The 21,773-nt window shown below is 44.5% G+C and overlaps 1 protein-coding gene across 1 annotated transcript in view; it reads right to left on the minus strand.

Annotated features, from left to right (window-relative positions):
• Parp8 (poly(ADP-ribose) polymerase family member 8) overlaps window positions 1-19,693 on the minus strand; it is a 165,762-nt gene extending 146,069 nt beyond the window's left edge. The window contains 3 exon segments of the mRNA XM_032898861.1: window positions 18,134-18,188; window positions 19,116-19,217; window positions 19,305-19,693. Coding sequence (XP_032754752.1) covers window positions 18,134-18,188; window positions 19,116-19,217; window positions 19,305-19,422 — 275 coding nt within the window. The 5' untranslated portion in view covers window positions 19,423-19,693.
• Between the last annotated feature and the right edge of the window lie 2,080 nt (window positions 19,694-21,773).

Genomic DNA, 21,773 nt, shown 5'->3' on the forward strand with positions numbered 1-21,773 from the left:
GCTGGAGAGAGCGCTCGGCAGTCAAGAATCCATGATGCTCTTGCAGAGGACCTGCATTCGGCTCCCAAAACCCGTGTGCAGTGTATCACTTCCTGCAGCTTCATCTCCAGGGGATCCAGCACCTCCTTCTGGCCCCCAGTCACTTGCTCTCACATGCATATACGCCCACACACACATACACGTACACACCAATAACTAAAAACAAAATCTTCCTTTAAAATAGCCTTGCTTGGTAGTACACTCCTGTGACCCCAGCATTCAGGATACACAGGCGGAAGGATTAGTTCAGGGACATCCTCGGGTACATGACAAATTCAGAGCTAGTTAGTCTGTGCAACATGAGACTCTGCCTCAAAAAATAAAACCGAAATGCACCACGGAAAATAAGACTACATGCATTTTCATTGTTTTGGCAAAAAGAAGTTCGCACAGCACTGAGTACAAAGGCATAGAAAGGCACAAGTGTAGTCTATGCATACTTTAGAGTAGATGTGGGAAAAAAAACTTCTAAATTTCGAAAGAAAACGTGAGTGCACAAAGTATAAATATGTTAGCGTGATGTCAATCAAAGATCGAGCCTTGCTGACACAAGCAATGATGCAACGTTGTGTACGCATACTGTAGGTGTTCTCAGATGTGTATGAGAAGCCAGCGAGATGGCTCAGCTGTTAAAGGCGCTTGCCACCACGCCTGGCATCCCACGCTTGGTATGTAAAATACACACAGAGGTGGAAGAAGAGAAGTAACCGTATGAAGCTGTCCTCCGCCCTCCACACGCATGTGCCCCGACTCACACATACACATATGCATACACGGAATGATCAAAAAATAAGATCTTAACTAAAATAAGAACGCGTAAAGGAAGCGGAAGTCGTGCTAAACATCCACGTTTGTTTCCCGTTGTGATCTGTACTCCAGGAAGAGTTGTAAGCTGGATGAGTAAGGGGAGAGTCCTGAGAAAGTGGTAAACAGCTCTCCCGGCCTCCAGGGTGTCCACTGCACTACTTTCTTTTAGATTTAATTAATCCTCAATGTCCTTGTGAAGTAGCCAGAGGGGGGAAGTGTATTTACAGCACTTGGAGATTGATGGGCCGTCTGAGAAGGGTTAAACACTCATAGTAAGTGGGTCCTCACAGTTCAGTGCCACCCAGTGGAAGGCAGTGCCTAAGAGGTCGGAAGGCTTCAATCTGAGTCCCTGCTGCCTTAACCACAGAAACTCCCTCAACCCCTTCCTGGGGGATTCCACATTTTGCAGCCAATCTGCCCTCTACTTTCCAGGGCTTCTAGAACGCCCGTGCAGCCCTTCCCCCCAACCTGAGCCACAGAATCCGGGACCCAAGCTTTTCCAGGTCAGTCCTGATTTGAAGCCTTCTATCCCGCCCTCCCTTATTATGCTTATTAGACCATATGTTCCAATATTCATTTGGGAAGGGGGAGAAAAAGAGGCTGTCATTCAGATGTAAGAAAGCACAGAAAAACAGCTTACTGACATCAAAATACCAGCGACACTCTTTGTCCACTTCTGGTCCACAACTCAACAATTAGTGACTGTAAATCTATCTTACAATAGTTGAGGATGCTTTTCTATGAATCAAAAGTCCAATGCAACGTTTACATGACCTAATTTGAAATGTTTAAATAGTATAAGGCCTCTAGGCTTAATTTTACAACAGCAAGATTAAAGAGATATAAGCAAGCACATTTTGTCTCTGTGCAGTGAAAGGCAATTTTGTATACGAATGTCCCGGGGGAGAGTACACATGTGCTGGTAAATGGGTACAATAGTTTGCATATGTCTGTGGAAGCCAGAGGTTGGCAGTAGGTGTCTTCCCTCATTTGATTTCCACCTTATTTTTATTATTAGTTATGTGTGTATGGGAGTGTTGGAGGAGTAGATGTCAGGAGGGTGCCCATGGAGGACAAAGGGGGGACTCAGATCTTCTAGACTGGAGTTAGATAGTTGTGAACCAATTTTAGGTCTGCAAGATCAGTGCGAGCATTGGCCAGCCATCTCTGCAGCCTTCTACCTTATTACGTTTTGAGACAGAGTCTCTCACTGAATTCGGAACTCAGGCTGAGAGACTTCCAGTCTCTGCCTCCTCTTCCCTCACTCCCAGTACCTGGATTTTTATGTGAGTAAAAAGGATCTGAACTCCACTTCTCAGCAATTTCACAGCTAAGCCATCTCCCTGCCCCACCAAACCACTGTTTGTAACTTAACATATGTGCAATTTAAGAGGGTGGGCTGGTAAGATGGTTCAGCCTTACAGAGGCTTGGCTTGAAAATGTGACAGTCTGAGTCTGATGCCCAAATCCCACAGTGGGAGTATAGAAAGAGCTCCCAGAAGTCATCCTCTGACCTCCACATCTTTGTGCCGTGCCCACACACAATCACAGAAATAAAACAACTGACATGCTAAACTTCATTTCTGCAGTAACAAGGCCATAATCGCCCCGCATGACAAGTCATTCCTATCCAGAAAGTTAAGTACTAGCACAGAAGTTGAAAATGTTAAGTGACTACAAAATGATGTGTTCATTAAAATTTAGCTTAGCAAAATGTTACTTTCTATTCCTGATGAAAGAACATTTAACTTAAATTCAAATAAAATAAACAATTTACAAGTGAAGGAAGTTACACCAAGCTACACATATAATCCCAGGCCCCTTGTCTATTTCATCAAGCCCTAAATCTGTTCAGATTTTGCTACTCTAGAAAAGTCGGTGGTGTGTGTTGGCCGACCCCGTGAACATTGAGGCAGGAAGTGGGCCATGAATTCTGGACACGCCTAGGCTATATAGTGAGTAAGGTCCACATTGGCTTCTACTACTAAATAAAGCCCTATCTCCAAGAGCCAAAAAAGTGAATAATGTAACCACACTTGGGAAAACGAGTTTCCAATGGCATAACCTTGATCAACGCAGCAAATTCTAGTCACCTAAGCGTAGCCATCTGCCAAGATGACAGATGGCTCTATGTATGACACTTACGCTGCTTTGTCAGGACAGAGCCGTAACTAAGAATCCGGGAGAAAAATTTAAGGTTTGAAGCTACCAAATATGTATCACGAGGGCCAGCAAGACGATTCAGTCAAAGGGTAAAGGCACTTGCCTCTCACCCTGATGCCGTGTGGAGAGAACAGATTCCTACAAGTTCTCCTCTGACCTCTCTACACTTGCTGTGGCAGATACACACACACACACACACACACACACACACACACACACACACACGACTGAGAGATGGATGATAAATAATAGATAGAAAGATAGATAGATAGATAGATATATAGATAGATAGATAGATAGATAGATATAGACAGACAGACAGATAGACAGACAGACATTTTTTAGTCTCACAAAACCAAATCCTTCTATTTATTCAGATCCATCAAGAAAATCTGCCACTCCAGGAACACCTCTAACAACCTACGTCCATTAACAGTGCAAACAACAGACTGGGAAAAGAGAACATGGGAAAGGAAGAAGGAAGGACTAAGATGGGGCCAAGGGGCTGGGATGTCCACAGCAGGTATGTGGAAACTGTAACGAATTGTCATCTTGTAGTTTTTTTTCTCCTTTTTCTTTTCAACTAAGTCCTTTACCTCACGAAAGTTGAGGAATCCTAGAGGATTTGGGGCTGCAGGAGTACATGTGGGTACATGTGAGGCTGCTTCTGCAGATACAGGGAAGGGTAATGCGCCCCAGACAGGTGAAACAGGAGAACTGCCTGCAGATCATTAGTGTCTGGACTGCAGAGTGAGTTCTCAGTGGTCCTGATTAAATGGGGTTTTTCCTACAGGTCAGTTAACATTCTAAGCCAGAGAGAGGTGGGGAGGGGAGAAGGGGAAAGGAGGAGCAGGAGGAGGAGGAGGAGGAGGAGGAAGAGGAGGGGGAGGAGGGGGAGGAGAAAGAGAACAGAAAGAAAAAGAAGAGAAGGAGGAGGTAGGAAGGAAGGAAGAAGAGGAAAAGAAAGAAGGAAAGAAAGAGGTGGGGGAGGGGTGAAGGAGGAAAGGAAGAAGGAAGAAAGCAAGCAAGGAGAGATCTCAAGTGCGTGACTATGTTTTATTGAAAGCTTTTTAAAAAGTGAAACATTTTTAAGGGCCATTAAGTTATGATTACTAAAATGATTAAGGGACGACATTTTATTTCTAATGGGATCGGACATTCATGACTCATTTGTTCTGACAACCGAAAAAAAAAAAACAAGCTGTTTTGTTTCATTTGGTTTAGCTTGGTTTGGTTGGTTTGATTTTACTTTTTTAAGCTGGAAGTAGAACCTGCCTCTGCTCTACTATGAGAAATGACCTGTGGGTTAGTCTGCAAGTTAACTAGACTGTCCGTTTATTCTCCCAGTATTTCATTTCAGCCAACGGTGACACTCAGAACACTCGAGATATCTGCATGCCTTCAAGCGGGCTACAAAAGTGACTCCTGCTTGTATTTTCATAGCAATGCATAGATCTTACGAAAACCTGGCAGAGCTCAGCGCCAACAGTGTTCAGGGCTGACTGGATCGGTGCCATAGCAGATTTTACTTCTTCACTCAGATCCAATTTTATGGCTCTGTCTTGTTTCGTTGAGATATAGGCTTACTATGTAGCCCAGGCTGGCCTCAAACTCAGCAGCTTTGAAGGGCAGGCACTAAAGGTATAAACCGCCAAGCCAGACTAACTCTGATCTGTTTCTTACCGAATGCGTTCCATTTCCACTTAGGAACTATCCCTTAAAAGGCAGAAGCCTAGGCTGGAGAACAGTTGTGACTAAACTTCTCAGGGAAGTAACAAGCAGCCCCTACTTCAAACAAGGCACAAGGTGAGGCCAACATTCAACACACATACAAATCTGAACACACACACAGAGAGAGAGAGAGAGAGAGAGAGAGAGAGAGAGAGAGAGAGAGAGAGAGAGAGAGAGAGAAAGAGAGAGTGTCATCTAAGTAACTACAAGATGGAAATTTAATGAAAGTTTTTCTTTTCCTTTCTTTTCATTTTCTTTTCTTTCTTTGTCTTTTGTCTGTTTTTTTTCCTGGGGTTTGTTTGGTTTTTTTGTTTTTGTTTTTGTTTTTGTTTTTGTTTTTGTTTTTGAGAGAGAGGGGGATAGGGTCTCCTGTAGTTCAGGCTGCCCTTGAACTGGCTACATGGTTGAGAATGACATTGAACTCCTACTCACCCTGTCTCTACCTCTAAAGAGCTGGGATTACAGGCCTGTAGCACCACGCCTGTTTTAATGACGTTTTTCGTCACTAAGTGTATGGAATCACACATAGCAAACTCTCGGGGCAGGGAGAGGATTAATTCATAAACCAGACGTGTGGGTGACCCCTGGATCCCAACAACTGAAAAAGAAAGGGCAGGAAGATTGCACAAGGAATCTGAGGAAGCCTGGCCTCTCTGAGGAGACTCTGCCTCTACAATGAATCAATGCAACTAAATGAGTGAACCCCTCCACTGCTGTTTTAAGGTATATAGGGTCTTTTTATATTTTATATTGTATGTTGTTACTCTATGATAGTCCATCCTACATAGTAATACATTTCTCAGGCACAATAGGTACCCCACAGAAGGATGAAAACTCTTTATAAAGGTTGTTAGTATCTCTTAGAATACTAAATAGCCAATGGTAGATTCCTATTAATGTAACATTGAGATTGATTTCCAGGAACTTAGCTGAGACCGTAATGTAGACCAAGGCATGTTTACTTCATAAAAGTAGTAAATTTATTTTATATTTATTTGATTCAGACCTCTGTGCCTTGGTAATGTTAAAGCAATTCTTGGAGCTGGAGAGGATTCATTGGCTGCTCTTGTAGAGAACCCAGGTTCAGTTCCCAGCACCCACAGGCATCTCATAAATGGCTATAACTCCAATTCCCAGGGATCTGGCACTCTCTTCTGGCCTCTTCAGGCACCAGACACACAGGCACAAAGTGCACATACATACATGCAAGCACTCACATACACATAAGTAAGTCTTTTTAAAAATTTTTTCTATGCTTACAATCTTTATATACAAGCTTTGGATCATAAAGATACATTCGAAGCAGGATAATATTCAAAATGTCCTCAGACGCTGCAAATCATTTCCTTATCTCAAAAAAACAGAAACTTTTATAAAATTCCTACAGCAACTTGGTATTTCCCCCCTGCCAACTGCCCACAGTTGAAAAGGATTCTGCATGCGCTAGACATCAAGAATTGAAGGTCCAGGAAATGTGAGGCTAATGGCATAGGAAGTCAACACATGAAACACATTTTTAAATTAAACTAGTGCGATTTCAAAAAAATTAAGTTTAAAGCATTTCTTGGCCCAAGTTCTACCAGTCTGAAGCCAAATTCCACCAAGAATAGCGATCTCACTGAAATCACCTAATTAAGACACACAGAAATCACCGTCTCCACTAGGCTCCTTTCCTCCCTACAAAAAAGAATTTGGCTCACAGCAAATTAGTCAAACTTTTTCCTCAGTTACCTAAAAATATGACCAACTCATTACAGAAATCATTTCAAATTTTATAGTGGTAATAAAATGTTAGCTGCTTTTTGGTGGATATTTTTCTCTCTGGTGTCTAGTTGCGATCTATTTTAATAAGAGATGATTACTATATCAGCTTTACCTGGTAGGTTTCAGTATTCAACCTAAGTCAGTAGTTAATACTTAAGACCTCTCTTCGGTCAATGACAAGGTATGAAGGTTAGTTTTAGTTTCTAGTTGTTAACTCAACATGATCTAGGATGACCTTGGAAGAAAGTCTTGGTAAAGAACTGTCTAGATCAGGTTACTGTGAGGACATGTCTGTCTGTGGAGGATTATCTTGGCTATTTTAACTAAGGTGCTAAGACCTGCCCATTGTTGGCGGCACCATCCCCTGGGCTTGGGTTTGGGTTTGGGCTGTGTAAGAGTGGAATGAGTGAGCTGAATACAAGCATGCCTGCATCTATTCTCTCTGCTCTTGACTGATGTAACTAGCTGCTTCAAGTCCTACTGATTGTAGCCTAGAATTGTGGGATAAAATAAATCCTTCCTTTTTTTTTTTTTAATTAGGGTATTTTATTACAGCAATAGCAAACAAAACTAAGTTGTGTGTGTGTGTGTGTGTGTGTGTGTGTGTGTGTGCTGTCTCATGGGTTGCCACAGACAATTCATTCAGTTAAGATTTTGCATATCTAAATAAGAAACCTAAAATGAATAGACTATCCGTTATCGTCCTATACCTGTACCTTCCCTGAATCATAGAAGCCATAGAGCATTCTTAATTCTTAGACGATGACAGTGATGATCACTAGAAACTATCCAAAATACCTGCCAACCTCAGTGTCCACCACAGTGCACCTGAAAGCCGAGGCCTCTGAGCTGCAGTCAAATACCACCAAAAGTGATGTAGGACTTCCTACGGCTATCAGGTGCCGCCTTTTACAAGGGCACGTTAAGCACTTTACACTTGTGCTCTCAGCACATGGGAGGCTGAGACTGACCTATCAGGGATTCCGTCAGGGAAATGACTTTAACCAAACATATTTTCTCTCATGGTTGGTTGGTTGGTTGGTTGGTTAGTTGGTTGTTGTTGCTGCTTTTTTGATTTGGTTTGGTTTGGTTTGGGGTTTGTTTTTTCCCTTCTCAATATAACTTTTCAAAGAAATGAACTATCTGGACAAATTCCAGAGTTCCCCCATCATGAATTCCTCCAAAGGATGCTCCGCCAGACTGTTCACCAAGACGCCCTACAGTAGCCACAGCAGCCGGAATTAAAGGATATAATGAGTGTTTCTACAGAACCGTTATCTACCTACAACACCTCTTTAAGTCTGACTTCTAACCATGCAGGAAGGATGCCTCTACTAACCCCAGGCCTTCAGTAAGTAAGAAGACCTGAGAATCCACCTGGGCACAATCAGGGGACGGAGGGAGGATCACAGAAACAAATCCATGTGCAGGAAAGTTAGTACCAGGAAACACCAGCTGCCTTTTAATCAGGTCTTTCCTTGTTATAAAGCACATTCATTAAAAAACAAAAAAGCGGGGCTGGGGATTTAGCTCAGCGGTAGAGTTTTTTTACCTAGGAAGCGCAAGGCCCTGGGTTCGGTCCCCAGCTCGAAAAAGAACCAAAAAAAAAAAAAAAAAAAAGCTAAGAAGAAATTCTTCGGGGTTCAGTAAGAACCTGTGATTGCCAGGCACGACATTGTTGTTTGCCGTGAACTATCTCCAAGACACAGAGTTTGCCAAAGTCTTTTCCACAAAAACAACTCTCCAGAGGCCGTCTACATCCGTAATCGAGTAAGTCTGAGCAACCCTGAAAGCTTCATTCATCTCATGGATGTGTGTAATGAGCACCATTATAGAAAACACTCTTAAGACTTGAACCATTAAAACGGCTCAGTCACAACCGACCGTGCATTTCCCCGACGTATCTGGCCACAGCCCTGAGATCTAATAAGACATTTGGGGAATGCTTCATATGACATAGGAAGTAATTTCGCTCCGGCATGAAGAAACATAAATATTCACTGTATCTTGGCACACTGAGTGGCACTGGAATGATAGTGTCTAAACAAAATATTAACACATCTCTCTGGGACCATTTTGCCTTGTTCTGGTTTTGACTTACAATTAAGCTGGTAGAGTCTGTGTACTTGGTATCTGATCTTGTCCTTGTTTTGTGTTTCTAGTATTTTTCTTTCTAAGTATGAAAGGCCAGGAAATACAGTCATTTCTGTTCCTCATTTCAACCCCAATGTTTTTATCAATGAGTCCTAAGTAAGGGCCTCTACGGGTTGAGCAGAGATAAAACAGAGACATGGGTGGGTGAGCTTTGTTGGCGGTGGTTGGTTGCTTGGTTGGTGGGTTTGTTTTGTTTTGTTTTGTTTTGATTTTGTTGTTTGGGTTTTTTTTTTCATTTTGTTTTGTTTTGTCTTTGAAGGTATGGAGAAGTAAACATGGAGTGCAGTCCTGCTAGCTCTGTACAGAGCACTGGTGTGACTCCTGCAGCTTCTAGCAACTTCCCTCCCTGTTAAACTGAACGTGGACCCATTTGTCATCCTCCATTTAGAGGATGGAACTCAGAGTCTTGTGCATGGAAGGAAGGTCCTCTACTACTGTGCCATCTTGTACGGCCCTGTCATCCTGTGTTCAGTACCTCAGCCAGACTCCCTCTCAGGAATACTCAGATAAAACATTCAAAACGTTCATTGCTGGGGTTTCCAAGTGGCCAGCAACAGAAGGCGATAATCCATGTGTTCTCTTATCCTAGAAGATTGTGTCCTGTCCTCTCGTTTTTTTTATTCTGTTCTACCCACCTCTAAATACACCACACATTTGAATGAGTGGATTTGGATTTGCCACTGGGAAGACACAGATGTCTCTATGATCCTAAGATCCACAACCTCAGTGGTACCCATACCAACTACATTATACAAGCTCCTATACATTATACAAGCGGAATGCTAAATTAATCAAACTGTTGTTCGTTGGAGAGATGGCAGTCAATAAACAGAGAAAAGAGAGTCAGTATTCAGAAGCCTGAGATGTTCCAAAAAGGGGTGGATGCAGAAATTGTTTCCAGAAAGCCAAACCAGAAATTTAAGGTTGATGGGAGGAAAATGATGGGGACATTTGAAAGCTGCTGAGCAGGGATCTATGACTCCATATATGCTTACGGAAACACTTAAGGAAACGGGGTCTGGTGGTGCATGCCTGCAATCCCAGCAGGACAGCCCCACGTTCCAGACTAGCCTGTATTATATAGCAAGTTCCAGGCTGGAGTTACAGAGCAAGATTATATCTTTAAAAATAAATTAATAATAATAATAATAATATAATAATTTAAATCAGCTGGTAAAGAAATTGAATGGGTAAGAATATAATAATCAGGACCTTAAAGGACACTAGTGCTAGTAGTCTAAGTTGAGGGCAACAGGGGGATACTGCTGCCAAGAGCAATTCCTAAGTGTGTGTGTGGCCTGGTGGAGGAGTGAGGGGGGTAGGGGGACGTCAGAAAGGGACTTCAGCTGGATCTGTGAAGCCTGAGACTCTTAACTTAGGATTTTGACCAGGAAAAGGCGAGAGAAAGGAGCTTGTTCTAAAGGGGAAATGGTTTGTTTTGACATGCTGAGCTGAGATGGAGACGTCAACCATGCAGGCGGGGCAGACCATTTCAGGAGCTGTGTTTAAGAGGAAACCTGAATTACAGCACAAAAATAAAGTGGGGCTAAGAGGCAGGACAGGTGGCCCGATGGGTAGAGCCCGGTGGTCTGCGTACAGATCCCTGGAAGCCAGTAAAAGCTGAAGGTGGAATCATGTGTTTGCAATCAATCCCAATACTCCATGGGAGAGACAGCAGGTAGAGAAAGGACAGCCAGCCTGGTGTATACACTGGAAAAGCAGCTAAGAGACACTGTCTCAAGGAGGGTGGGGTGTGAGAACCAAACAGCTAGAGGTTGTCCTCTGACAACCCACACATGCACCCCAGCACACAAGCTCCTTCCCATGAGAACTTGGGCATAGCACGAAACAACACACACACACACACACACACACACACACACACACACACACACACACACACCTAAATTTCTAAAAATAAGACTTCTCACCAACTGTGGTGACATACACCTCTAATCTAGGCACTGGAGGAGGCTAAACCAGGAGAATTCCTAGTTAAAGACCTAGCCTATTAAATAGAAATAATTATTATCCTATTTCCTACCGGTGTTCACTGAGGTACAGAAAAACAGTGTGAAATAAAAGTATCTCGTTGTCAATACTTGCCTAAAATAAACTGACTAAATCGGTGGTCTTTATCTTAAGGCAAGATTCACCTATTAAAGCACAAGCCACAGGAAGGCAAATCGGGGTACAAAATTTAAAAAATATTTTCAGGATTGATGAAAATTTCTCTTAAGTTTTTTTTTCCCCTCAGTGCTGAGGCGTAATGATCGGGAACTTAGATGGATTAGTCAAATATTTGCCTAAACATTCCAGGGCCAAGGTACATAATTTTCCAACTATTACGCTGTGCACTGTGCCCAGGCACATCTCTTGCCAACCGTAGATTTTTCAATACTGACCCTGGAAAACATCCCTTAGCAATCCCTCCCTGTCCCCAAATATTCCCAACAACTCTGGTCAGGCCAGTTGAACCAATTCCCCTAAACCTTACATAAACATTGACTTGGACTGAACTATAGACCTACTGTCTTGTGCAAAGCTAACCTATTTTAAGTTGCCCTACCCTCAATTTCTTTAGTTATAATGTAAAGCAGCAAAATGCCTACTTTTCTTCAATGTAAACACGGAAGGTGAAAGAAGAGAGGTAGGCGCTCTGCTGAGACTATGTTCAGCAAAATAAGTATCGTGAACAGTATAGCCTTAATCCACAAAATAAAGGTTAAATATCCTAACTATATACACTTTAATAAAGCCTTATTCATGCAAAACCACCGGTTACTATACGGCAGTGGCTTGAGATTTCAATTAATAATGAATTGTTTTCTAGACAACTTACACAAGACGGAGCAGCTGGATGGGAGGGGGCGTCAGCGCCACTGCGGTCTCTACTAAGTCAGGGTTCTCTACGTACCTGCCCCACTTTGAACTTGCAGAAATGCCCCTGCCTCTTCTTCCCAAGTGCTAGGGTTGCAGATGTACATTACTGTGCCCAGCTGGGCAGCTATGACTTAAGAGTTGTAGCTCAGGAGTAGAGCATTTGTTTTGCATGCAAAAGGGACATGGGTTCAAACCCCAGTGCTGGGGGTTCAGGTCCCCATTTACTTACTCAGTTTCCTTCACACTCCCCTTCTCCAGACATTCCAGCATCCCAGGCAGCATTCACACTTTAAGGAAGACATTTTTAAGAAGCTGTGTTTTCTTTCTTTCTTTCCTTCTTTCTTTCTTTCTTTCTTTTTTTTTTTTTTTGAGACTAACTAATGTAATATTAAAAGATGGTAAGCAAGCCCCTGCTGCCAAAAGAAATATGTTAATGTTCTATTTTTAAAAAGTGATCGTTCTTCTGACATCTTGAGGGGCATTTGACGGTTCGAATAACTGTGTATTCCAGGATTTCTGTATTGAGCATTTATGCCCTTTCTGAACAGTAGAAATGGAACCTTTTAACAAGGATTAGATTACCTCTGTCACCCTTCGGATTCAGATTCCCTAACCCATGTGCTTATACACTCTCCTTTTCCGGGAAGTCCAGGACTGGCCAGAGCAGTGGGTAAAGTCATCTGCTGCTAACCCTGGCAACCTCCTCTATGCTCAGAACCTGTGTGACAGAAGGAAAGAGTTGACTCCCAAAAGTGGTCCTCTGACCTCCACACTTGGGTCACATCATGTTCATGGAATGAACACACCCCACCGCGCGCACACACACACACACACACACACACACACACACACACACACACACATCCACACACTATCTACAATCTATGAAAAGGCTACATACTTTGCTACCAATGAAATCCAAAGAAAACAAATGCCCTTTTGCAATCGGATAGCCTGTCTCTCCCTAAAGCCACCCATGTGTATGAAATTAACACTCTGGGAACTTGGGTGGGCTCAGACCTTCTTAAAAATTGGTTTGGAGACAAGAATCTTGCATTTTTTTTAATTGGACTAACTACTTTTAAGAGTTGAAATTTCTAGTCTACCAAATAACTAGAATCTTATCTTAAATGAGGGCACTGTGAGTCTGTCTGCCTCCCTCAACCCACCCAAAGCAATTTGAATATAAGAGACAGAAAACAGAAGTTGTAACGTGGCCAGGCAACTTTTGTCATGTCAGAATCATACGCAATTATATTACATGTGGCATTGCCAGAGTAATGGCTCTCTCAAGTGTTCAAGAATCTCCATATTTGGTCATCTAAGTTAGAGAATCCCTTCGTGCCTGCCAGAGTTTTTTTAGCATTCATATCATAATTGTTAAAACATCTAATTAAGGAGAAAAAATGGTGTACGAGACAGTGCTTGAGGTGCAAGGGAAACCACAGTGAACAGGTCAAAGCTCCTTCTCTAAAACGCTGACAAAGAAATGTAAGCAAGCAATTAATTAGAAGGCAGCCCCTGATGTGGGTCGTTTTAACCTAAGCTTTCCTCTTTATAATAATGCAAAGCCAATATACACTCAGCAGATTAGCCCTAGGATATCAGATACACTCGTGATGCTCAGTGAGTTCCACTCGGCCCTTCCATCATGAGGGAAAACCCCATCGTACTGCGTTGGTAAACCAGGATGCTGGGTAGGTTAGACATCACAGATGCACACGAACCTTCTGCAATCTCACCGTACTGTGGGCGGATGAAGAGGAAGCCCTTCATACATATAGTATGCATCTGTGTATTATGACACGGCTTTAGAAACATCTAGCAGAATCCTAGAGGGAGTGGTTCCAGGGGAAGATCTCCGACATGAAAATGTTGTCTTGGCGAGCATCAACAATGAAGAATGCTTAGGGATTCTAAGGCAAAAGGGAGGCAGGGCAGGGTATGAGAAGGAAGGACCCGGCAGACCATGCTGGGAAACAGGGGGTGGCAGACACTCCAAGGGGTTCTGCTACTATTGCACAATGCTCCGGAGCATTTCCCTCGGTAAGGAACTGTGCCCCAAAGATGTCAGTCCACTCATGACGGTGTATGTCATGAAGGAAGGTTACCCATAAGCTCAGGCTGCACATGGACAGGCAAATGCACAGCTTCTGCTGGGTACTACACTTCAAACTTCATAATTTCTGATATAAATACTAGATATTTTTAATGATGGAGTTTCAATACATATGCCAGACTGGCCTGAAACATAATTTTTGAAATTCAGACTCCCAGGTGTTGGTATTTTAGGGATATGGTACACTCGTTTTAAATATTACAATCCTTAAGATGCCGTCATGCTTTTCGACTGGGAATGCCTCCATTTAACGGACAGGTCATTACGTCTGTATCCTTTGTACATTACATGTATCCTTTCTAAAGGAAAAACATTAGTACTATGTTCTAACCGTGACCTCTCAGCAAGCACCGGTGACCCAAGGTTGTGATGCCACCCCACTCTGGAAGCTGAGGTGGGAATATCACAAGGGCCAGACTAGATAGGGCAATAGCATGAGTTCAAGTCTAGCCTGCGGAGTGAAAAGACTAATACAGGGAGTCAAAAGAAGGGGAGGAATGCAGACTAGGGGTGGGATGCTTGTAGAACACGGAGATGCTGTGTTCAGTCCCTCAGACTACACACCAAAGAGAATGTGACTGCTCAGAAGAATATAATCCAGTCTCTGGGTGTGTGCATTTTATACAAATATAATAAAAACGCTAAGAGCATAAACTAATACACTAAGAGAAGTCAGAGAAACTCCACGTTGTTTCCCTTCTTTTTTGCGTGCTTTGTTAGCTAAACACTTTAACTTGTCTTTTCTGCACCCTGTGAACACATCCACGCACATACGTGTGCGTACACACCTGCTCAGGCACAAGCCATGGGATCCCAGTCTAGACCGAGGGACACTTTCAGGGGACTGGTGGCTCCACAGACTTAACTCAGCTCATCGTTGGGTGACAGACGTCTTTACCAGCTTTGTCATTTCTCCAGCCCCTTCGAACCTTCTAACAACCAGAGGTCTTTATGTTTGTTTACAACATAATTATGTTTTATTTGTCACAATCTTTCCATGGTTAAAAGCTCAGGGAATCCCACAGCAATCTGCAGTCAGACAGTCGGGGCAACCGTGTCCTTGGTTCTGGCCTAAACTTATTATAATAACCTCTGGCCCCAAAGATTTAGTCAGTTTCCCTATCTCCTTGTTATCTGGTGCAGCGCCTTTCATCCCTTTGCTTCTTCTGGCACTAACTCCCTGTCTGACCACAGGCAAGATGCAAAATCAGAGCGCCTGTCCTTTGAGGTTTTAAGGAATGTCCTGCTACTTCGCCTAGGAAAAAGAAAATGCCAGAAGGTCGGAAGCATGACAAAGTGTAAGGGGGAAAATATGCCTTTTTGCATGAACTCTAAACTGTGGAGAGTTGAGGTCTGTTCTTAGCAAACACGGGAAATCAAGCAGCACTGGGGTCCAGGGTGGGAATAGGGGTTGTGAAAATACACTTTATGTATTGTGCAAATGTTAAGTGGAGGTAGCTGCCAGGAAGAGCAAAGTTCACAATATTTAACATCTTTTCCCAACCAACAGACATTACACATCGCAAGTGTCTGTACAGCTCTGTTGTCTGGTGTGTGTATTGGTGTGAACCTGCTCGCATCCTCAAGAGGGTCAAGCAGCCTCGGTACGGGAAGCAGCATGGGCCTCAGCACTGTGGCAGAACAGGGGATTCACACTTTGGCTCTCCTCAGTTAACCTCATAGATGGAACCTTGCCACCTGGGTTGAAGTGTCTCTGAGCCTCAACACACCCGAAAGTGAGGAGAGGAACTGCGTGTACTTTTCCCAGCTTTAATCCAACCATTTCCTCTTCCTCACCCCTCAGCTCAGTCCACCAAGGCAGGATACCTAATATTAACCAGTACTTTGCCCCTGTGTATAAGGCCGATACTTAGGCCGAGCCATCAAATTATCTTGCTGCATTTCCACTGATCAACAAACACAGTAAAGTTTAACCAAGCAAACATGAAAGTTCAGTATTCTTTCTTTTAGTAGCAATATGAATAATTGCCTTTTATAATGTTTGGGACATATAAGTCATTCTTAGAAAGTGTAAGATATTAAATGGTATGTTAAATTTTATTGACAACTTGGATTGAAAATTATTTCTAATGGTTTAAATGAAAATAGCAGCTAAAATCAATTCATGTTCTACTCTCTGTAGAAGACTTCCTTCGATGGTGAAGTCCAATCTACTTGCCATGACAACACTAATCTGACACTGTAAGTTGGTAGGCACATTAAATCAAGACACAGCTGGTGTACTTGGTCATGTCTGTAACTCCAACACTCAGGGGGGCAGAGGCAGGACAAACAGACGGTCCAAAGCCACAGTGTTCTTTACTGTGAATCCCAGGCCAGTGGGAATTCAGTGGGACTGTATCAAAATCAATTTTAAAAATAAATAAATGAATAAAAATCCAACAAGAATATTTTAATTTTAAACACCTGATCATCATGTCAGGTTGGGAAGTGGACAATAACTGTGGGTCTCCAACATGGATAATGAAAGCAATATATTTTTGAGAAAAAGCTCTGCCCCACAACACAAATATACCGTCCTATTATCCGGTATTAAATGATTTTGTATTTGTTGCGCTGTAGAACAAGCCTCAGAGAAAACAAGGCAATCACAGAGCTCTACCAATTTTCTTTCCATATTATGCACACAAGCTCCAGATATTTAAATAGGCACGACAGAAAAACACTACCGTCTAATAGAATGACATAGCAAAGGAAACACTTCTCACTTTAAAAGTAGTTATGGTACTTGTTCCTACAGGTAAAACTGATGTTATATTAATTAGTTAATAATTCATCTCAACACCTTAGACGTGATCCTGGAGACATTCATAACTTCTCCACCTCCAGCTACTGAAGTCTAGCTTAGGAACAGTTAATAAAAAAATCTTAACTGCAGTATCTAACAGATGTAAGAGATTAAAGCCATAGTATGCCCCTCCTGGTACAGACACTGAGACCACAAGTGTCTTACCAGAAACTGGAGCACCTGGAAAGCTAAGGCAGGAGGACTACCTTGAGTTGTAGGCCAGGCTAGGCTACAGAGGAAAGACACACACACACACACACACACACACACACACACACACACACACACACACCTATCAAACTCAAAGAAAAGCCCACTTGGGGTGTTCCTGTCCCCACAATCCACTAAAGGAAGGTGACAAACTGACTCCACCTGACTGCCTAGGAATGATTTCAATTGTCACAAAGAATGTTTTAGCCCTTATAGTTATCCAAGAGGACATTAGTCAAATGATAATGTCCTTTGGATATTAAGTGTAAGAGCAGCGTTAATTTAATCAAACATCCTCTAATTTAATTTGATCCATAATTACAAAAATGATGGCACTCTCAGAAATTAGGAAATAATATAATTTATTCTTTCCCCAAAAGGCAATGAAGCTTAATAATTCACTGATACATGCTCAACCAGTCCATCAACGTTAGGTCAATCTTGGGCCCGAGGGTGACTTTATTTGGATATAGGATAACCATTCCAAATTTTTATTTTGAGATAAATGGAGCACCATAAATTCTAAGTATTTTAAAGGTACACGTAAGTATCATACTTTTAAAGAAATATTTACGGAGCAGAGCTTCTTTGCAATTTCTATATTCATAAATGTTTCCATTAGCTAAGAGATATTTTGGAATGTGGTCAAGCTATTTGAATGTCGACTCCTAACAACAGAACTAGACTGAGGAGCCTCCATAGACGAAGTCAGTAGCTGCAGCTCTTCTAAAGCAGCATAAAGAAAACCCAAACCACAAAAATGAAGAGAGCAAGGTGTGTTTACACAGAAACTTTTAATGCAAATTCTACTTCCTCCTTTCAAAATTGGCTTTGCGCTGCATCGAAGCCCTGACAATTTACTACTAAAATATGCATCTCTCATTCTTCCCTCAAAGAAAAAGCCATCCACTCCAGCTACATATATAACTCTCCAAAATATTTTCTACAACTAAATGCGAAAACCAAAATAGCCACTCCTTTGCGGAGGAAAAAAAAAAAAAAAGAAAGAAAGAAAACGTCTGGAGAACTGGGAGACCACATGTTTATGCCAACCTTCAGGAAAATGGAAACACACACATTGGCAGAATAACCACTGGCGATCAAACTATTTTGTGGCATTTTATGTCTTTCACGTATTCTACTCCATGCTCAATATACCAATTTTGCACCGAGTCGCCTGTGTCAAATCCAGAACGCCTAAACAGCAATCTACTCCTGAAGCAGAACAGTTTCTTAGTATGAAGAGTTCTGCTCATCCTCTGTAGCTTAGCTTTAGAAAGAAAGAAAAAACTTCAAACATATTTATTTTCCCTCTGCTATAGAAGAGGAATGCAGCTAGATAGCAGTCCCAAGATTTAAACAAACAAGCAAAATACCCAAACACGGAAGACGCTAGAACAAAGGAAACACAGCCTTGTGAACAGGAAATGAAGCAACTCTATACACATAAATACCTTTTGGGGCCGCCAACGTAGGTGAAAGTAAAGGTGGAGTCTGAATATCTGAAATCTGAAACGGAAAGTCTTGTTATAAGCCACCCCGATGGATTGTTTTTAACCCCAATTCTGTCTTGAACCTGCTATTTCATGTGAGCCCGGGAGGCCTGATGGGGAGGGAAGCAAAGGCTGGAAAACTAGGGTCGGCCAGCAGGGCGGTGCAGAAGGGGATGCGGAGCACCCCGCGGGGTGCAGCGGGAGGCCGCCCCCCGCAACAAGTGCCGGGTGCCATGGCAACAGCGGGAATTTCCCAGGCAGGCAGCCGGAAGCAGCCCCTGCCAGGCTTCGGGCTGCGAAGCCCAAACTGCCCTCGGCCTTGGAGGTGGGGGGGTAAAGATGGACGCAAAGCGACCCCCAGGCTGGGCCTGCGTAGCTCAGGAACCCCGGGAATCCATCCCTTCCCCGGGGCGGTGTCCTGCACGCTCGCCCAGGAGCGGGTGCAGCCGAGGGGGCGGGAGCTCGGCCCTGCGCTGCCTTCTCCGGGGGCCTCGGCGCCTGGCGGGAGCAGCGCCGCGCAGCGCAGCGCAGCCGGTCCCTTCCCGGCCGCCGCCGCTCGGCCGATGGCGCAAAGCCGCCGGGCTCTAGCCTGCTCCGTTCAGCCGCGGCTGCCGGAATCGGGAGGCAAAGCTCGGATGCTCCGGCCACCGCCGATGGCTGGAATCCAGCGCCCGGCCCCTCCGCTCTGATCGCGCGGGTCCTGCACCCGGAGACTGCCCTGGCCTGGTGGGTTGTTTTTTTGGGGGGGTGGGGGGGAGTAGGCTCGTGCCCCTCTCCCCTTGGGGCTCCAGCTCATGCCTGCAGCTGTTTCCAAATGCACCCGGAACGGGGACTTGCCGCCCCACACCCCCAGCTACACGCGTCTCGGTCAGAAATCTGGGCACTGGGGTGGTCAGATGGGAGACTGGCTCCAGGTCCCAGGATCCGAGAGGCAAGAACTCACCTGCAAACAGGCAGTCTTTCTCTGCTCTGGACTTCTGGATCACGACGTCGATATCCTTCTGAATTCTCTCTTGCCTTGAACACATCCCCATTAAATAAATCCCTGGAAAAGAAGCAGCCGCTATTTCCACCCCACCCCACCCCCCTCGCACGCTTCCAGCTTTCGTAAATATTCAGTTAAAAATGAAACCTCTGGCCGAGGCAGGGGCTGAAGGCGAAGTGGTTTCGGAAGTGATCCCGGGTGAGAGAGGAGGAGGAGGAGGTGGAGGAGGAGGAGGAGGAGGAGGAGGGGGAGGTCGGCTTTGCATTCCCAGATGTGACCGCCCAGCTGCTGCTCGCCGCTGCTGGATTCCAATTTCCTCCTGTTCTGACAATGGATGGTGATGACACTGAGTCTCACTTTCTCCCTCCCCCGCCCGGACTGACGGCCGTAGGGAACCGAGGGGCCCGAAGGGGGCCGGGGACCGCTGGAGAGCGATCGGCAGCCGTGGAGCGGCAGGCGCCGGCGAGGGGCGAGCCCCGCTCCGACTCACGCGCGCACACCCCTCGCGGCCCGCACGCCGGCCTTCCCACACCGCGCACACTCGCGCCCGCGGGCGGCGGCCGTGCCCAGGCTGCTGCAGCGCCGCCCGCCAGCCGCAGACCCTCCCGCACCCGCCGCGGGTCACCGGGCCCGGCTGCGCGCCGCTGGGGCTTTAATAGTATCCGCCATCCGCGCAGGCTGGATTTCCCCACCCCCGACTGCCACTCGCGCCGGGAGCTGAGTGACAGTGTAGGTAGTGAAGACTCCCTGGAGCTCCCAGCCTCTCCCGCACCACCACCCCCCCTTTCCACCACTTTTATGAATTCGACTCCACTTTCAGAAGGAATTATGAGTCATATGGAAACCCAAGCCGGAGTGGCTGGGAGGGAGAAAGGGGAAAAGAAAAAAACCTTTACGAATTAAAAATAAATAAAGTGAACAAGTCTTTCCTTGTAATCACATCAAGCAAAGGGAGAAAGCATGGAGATCACCCCAGGACTCTCCCATTTGCTTAATGCCTTGATTTTTGGTGGTGGTGGTGGTGGTGGTAGTAGTGAGGGTTGTTTTCTTTTGCTTTTGCTTCTTGGTTTTTGTTGCTCGAGGTTGAAGTTCAACCTCTTTGAGGAGCTCTTTAGAAAATGAAGCTCTTTCTGAGAGACTCCAAAAACTCCCATGTTCTTCCCCTTCCCCACAGCTCTGTTCATAAGAAATTGGCCCAAGGGGACTCCCTAGGTGAGGGATACTTGGTTTGGGACTTACTTTTCAAAAGCCACTCTTCTGTGGACTAAGTCGAGGGAAAGTTTCTCTGGCCCTGTTACCTTGAGCTGGAAAACCATACTGCTGAGATCCTCTCCTTTACTGAACCTGAACCTAGTTCCACCAAGTACTTTTCTTTAGCATCTTTACGAAGAAGTTTCCCCTGGCACACCATAGGTATATTGTTCTGCATTCTAAGACCAACCAGTGTCTGGACTATAGGAGATGTTACCAATCATGTGGTCCGAACCTTTTGATCTTCCGGGATAGGAATAGTGAGTGAGTGGGGGAAGTTTTTCCTGTCCTAGCAAGCCTGAGTGAGTGCCTGGGGGGCCTGAGGACTGGGCAGATAAACCTAGAGGAGTATTATATAGTTTCAAACCCTTTACAGTGCAGAGACTTACTTCGGGAGACACTGTGGGGAGGAGGACTTACTGTGGGGTTGGAGGCTTACAGTATAACTCCAGCCTTTTAAACATCTGTGTTCTCACACTTGTCCTTTTGTCATCCTCAGTTTCCCACAGCCTTTAGTGACAACAGAAGACAGCATAGCATGCCACAGCAGTTAGGTGGGGCTTTCCAGGGTAAAGCTTGCCTCATAGGCCTTGGACACAGTGATCCTTAGCCTGACTACAGTGACAAGTGGCACTCATTGGAGGCCTAGAGTTGCTCAGACCCTTATCCCTTGAAGCTTGACCACACTCAGGAACTCATCCACAGACCACCCAAGGTCTTCAGTTTCCCTTCACTGTCTGGCTTGGAAGGACTTCACTGAAGGTTAATGTTGTCGTAAAGTGAGCCAAAAAAATAAATAAATAAAATAAAATAACCTGATTATATAGCCAAGGGGGTAAAACCATTGGTAATAGCATATAAACCAATCCTGGCAGGTCCTCATACAGGACCATGTGGGCACCAATCACAGGCCCGATGGATCACTAGGGAAACTAGTCTCCATCTGGTAGTGGGTGGAGAAGGCTTCAAGGTTACCTAGAGTTTACCAAGGCACACGGTGGCAAAAGATCCAGTGCTAGCAATGGGAAGCCTCAGCTCTGAGACAGCGAGGTGAAAAGTTGGAAGTTATGCTTCAGTAGCTGACTTGCTTCTTCCGTCGTCCCAGAGTCAAGAAGCAGTGGTGGTTGCAGTAAAGGCTTCAGAGGAGTGTTCTTATACACTACTCATGCTACAAATCGGACTTTCTTGTGGTTTATTTTGTCTGACTTCTTTTTTAAAAAGACAGGACTTCCCTATGTAGCCCTGACCAGCCTGGAAACTCACTTTGTAGACCAGACTAAGCCACCACGCCCAACTCCTATGGTTTTGGGTTTTTGTTGTTGTTGTTTCCTTTTTAATTTCTTTTTTTATTTTCTTTGCCTTTGT

Source organism: Rattus rattus, chromosome 3 (assembly GCF_011064425.1).
Source record: "Rattus rattus isolate New Zealand chromosome 3, Rrattus_CSIRO_v1, whole genome shotgun sequence".
Classification (NCBI taxonomy): domain Eukaryota; kingdom Metazoa; phylum Chordata; class Mammalia; order Rodentia; family Muridae; genus Rattus; species Rattus rattus.